This window comes from Pygoscelis adeliae, unplaced genomic scaffold (genome assembly GCF_000699105.1).
Source record: "Pygoscelis adeliae isolate BGI_AS28 unplaced genomic scaffold, ASM69910v1 Scaffold226, whole genome shotgun sequence".
Taxonomy (NCBI): Eukaryota; Metazoa; Chordata; class Aves; order Sphenisciformes; family Spheniscidae; genus Pygoscelis; species Pygoscelis adeliae.
In genome coordinates, this window is record NW_008824983.1 from 1,158,715 (window position 1) to 1,161,600 (window position 2,886).

At 40.0% G+C, this 2,886-nt stretch overlaps 1 protein-coding gene across 1 annotated transcript in view; it reads right to left on the reverse strand.

The window, feature by feature from the left end:
* Positions 1-2,648, reverse strand: part of CREB5 (cAMP responsive element binding protein 5) — a 215,814-nt gene extending 213,166 nt beyond the window's left edge. The window contains exon 1 of the mRNA XM_009325703.1: positions 2,583-2,648. Coding sequence (XP_009323978.1) covers positions 2,583-2,636 — 54 coding nt within the window. The 5' untranslated portion in view covers positions 2,637-2,648. The remainder of the gene's footprint in view (positions 1-2,582) is intronic.
* Between the last annotated feature and the right edge of the window lie 238 nt (positions 2,649-2,886).

Genomic DNA, 2,886 nt, shown 5'->3' on the forward strand with positions numbered 1-2,886 from the left:
AATGCATCTATAATTTTGGAAACCTCTGCTACTTTGACTTGATTCAAAGTGGCGATGCAATGGTGCTCAGTGTAGAACAACTATTTATGACCCTTTATGATACTAAATTAAATTCTTTTCCTTTGTCAAGCAGAGAAGGTGGAGAGATGTGCTTTGTAAGAAACTAATCAGTGTGCTAAGTTTGTTTTACAGTCTGATAACAGACTTCTACAACAAATAGCTTCTTTTGAACAAGACAAAGAAGAGACAAGCTTGAATAGACGTTCAAGCACTTGCACACTTGGGCTCTAAGAGCAGACTGGTTCTGTTAAGTTTCCTTCACCAGAAGGTGCATACACAGACCTTTGCTACAAACTACCGTAATAGTTTTAACAGGGTTATTCCAGGACTAGCAAAGGCCAAAAGTTGTATCACCAGGGCTTGAGGGGAAAAAAAAAATTTAAAAGCAGCTTTTTAAAGCAACAGGTACATAGGATACTGTAAAAAACTGGCAACAACAGAGTTAAAGTGACTTACTGCTTTCAACACAGTATATTCTTGGCTAAGTGACTTTGCTTGTGGCTATAGTATAAATAGTTGCAGTATGTTACACCTTCTGAGAATCTCTCTAAGCCCATAGACAAATGGGAATGAATTCTCTGGAAAAGAAAAAAATAAATCCCAAAGACCTTTTCCTCACTGTGAAATTCTGGTTCACTGCTTACTCATCTGGAAGAAATGCAGCACTAGAAATTTATGTTAAGAACAAAGGGAATATGTGAAAGACCTTGCTCAATGAAATTGTGAGGGGAAAAAACACGTTTTGTTCTCATGGAAATGGATTTTCCTTCATGGACGCCACGCTCTGTCTTCAGGGTGAAATCAGCCAGTTTAAAGAAGGCACAGGGCAACTGAGGAGAAGCTATTCGTCCAGCCCAGACTTCTCTGTCGTTTTTGTAAGTCTACTTTATTCCTTGTGCAGAAGGTCAACTCCCTCAGCCCTCAATACACATCTGCACTGGCTGATAGAGAAGCCAGTCCCCCGGCAGCTTAGCTGGATAGCAGCACTACACTATGCACTTCTATCAAGTCCTCATTTACAACAAACGGAGGTCATGTTTTGAAATGGGAAATATTTTTTTAAGATGAAGTCACACCTACATTGCTTGTCGTTCGAGACTGTAACAGCATACAACCAAACCTGCTCTATGAACACCTAAATGAGCTTGTTTGGATCAGCTTCTCCTCCACCGAGGACATTAATTAATAGCTGACATGAAAACACTCAAGTCCACTGATTTGAGTGGAAGTTAGTTTTATGATTCGACAAAAAGGTAAATAAAACTTGACTACAAAATTCAGATACTTTTATTCTACCTCTGTGACAGAATGGTGAAAGTTTAACTCTGCATGTGGAGATCTGAAGGGACAAATCCTCGATCAGAGGGACAATCCAAAAAAGATGCACTCTGACACCTGTAGAAAGACTCCCGCTTAGTGAAACAGCAAAGCTGCTCGGCCAGTTGTTAACGGGATCTCAGGCTTCTCCCTTTCCTTATTTCAGCTCTTAGCAAAATCAACACCTACACTCCAGTAGCAGTCACCCATCGTTCTACCAGAACAACCTAAAAGGGTGTAAAAATATTAGCCAACCAAAGACTCCTAACATACAGTTAAAGCAGGGAAGTATTACCCTCATTAAGAGAGGAGGACTCGGGGAAATGGGTAAGCTAAATCACTTAAAACAGATGCATACAGGAACCCTGTGGCAAAAGCCCAAAAGATGCCCTTGCCTGAAGATTTTACTCACGAACTCTTGTCACTAAACTGAATTAGGGTCAGAAGTGCCACACGTGGAACTTCACTTATTGCTGCATGGGGGGGAACTTCCCTCACCGCTGCAAAATCATCGAAAAAACACACAAATCCCAATTCAAAATCTCAGCAGGTAAAATCCTTGTCACTTCAGGTTTTTTAAGATCATTAAACGTCTAATGTTACAGGTTCAGATTACACCCTCAGAGACACATGGCAGATCACCAGTCAACAGAAATCCCAAATGTACACCCTCGGGCAGAATTTATCTACAGGCTGTATTTTCTATAGAGAATATTTAGTAGGAAGATGTCTCAAAGATTTTTTTTCTTAAAAAGCTAATAAGATATCATTGCATTTAAGTATTAAAAAAAAAAAAAAAAATCAGGAGGGTTACCACATCCAATAGGAAACATAATATATTCCATCATACATCTAAGCAGAAGACAGCCAAATGTGTCCTGCCTAGTGTGTCCTCTCTTGCTAGCCACTAAAGGAATTTGCAATACCTGGCTTGAAACATTAGGCTTGGGGATGAGGGAAGGCACAAAAGCAGCTTGAGAAGCACTTTTACCAACTCACTTTTGACTGGCTGTTGTATTTGCTTTAAATACTTTGTAATAATATCTTGTGGGGTAAGGAGGGACTTGGGGGGGGGGGGAAGGACTTAAAAAAAAAACCCAACCCAACACACATATTATTAGACATGTGTTAATATATCAGGAGGCATTATACAAGCCAGAGCTAGTGCTGAGGACTCAATTAATATCACCGCTGACTCCACTCACCTGTGAGCAGCCTGGGGCACTGCAGACAAAAGGCCTCTCCTGCTCCAAGTTCATCTTTGATTCCTCATAAATCTACATGTTAAAAGGGGGAGGGGGAAAGAAAGGGAACCTATGAATATATATATTCTAAACTTCACACATACATGCAACATACAATTGTCACGGTTTGTGCTTTTATTTCAAACTCCCAAAACAGACCAGAACAAAGTTTTCAGAGTACTAAATTTGCTAATATTCAGCAGGCTCCCTACAGTCTAAGTTCTTATTACTCCTTCCTGAGCACATATTTACTTTGAAGGAAGAA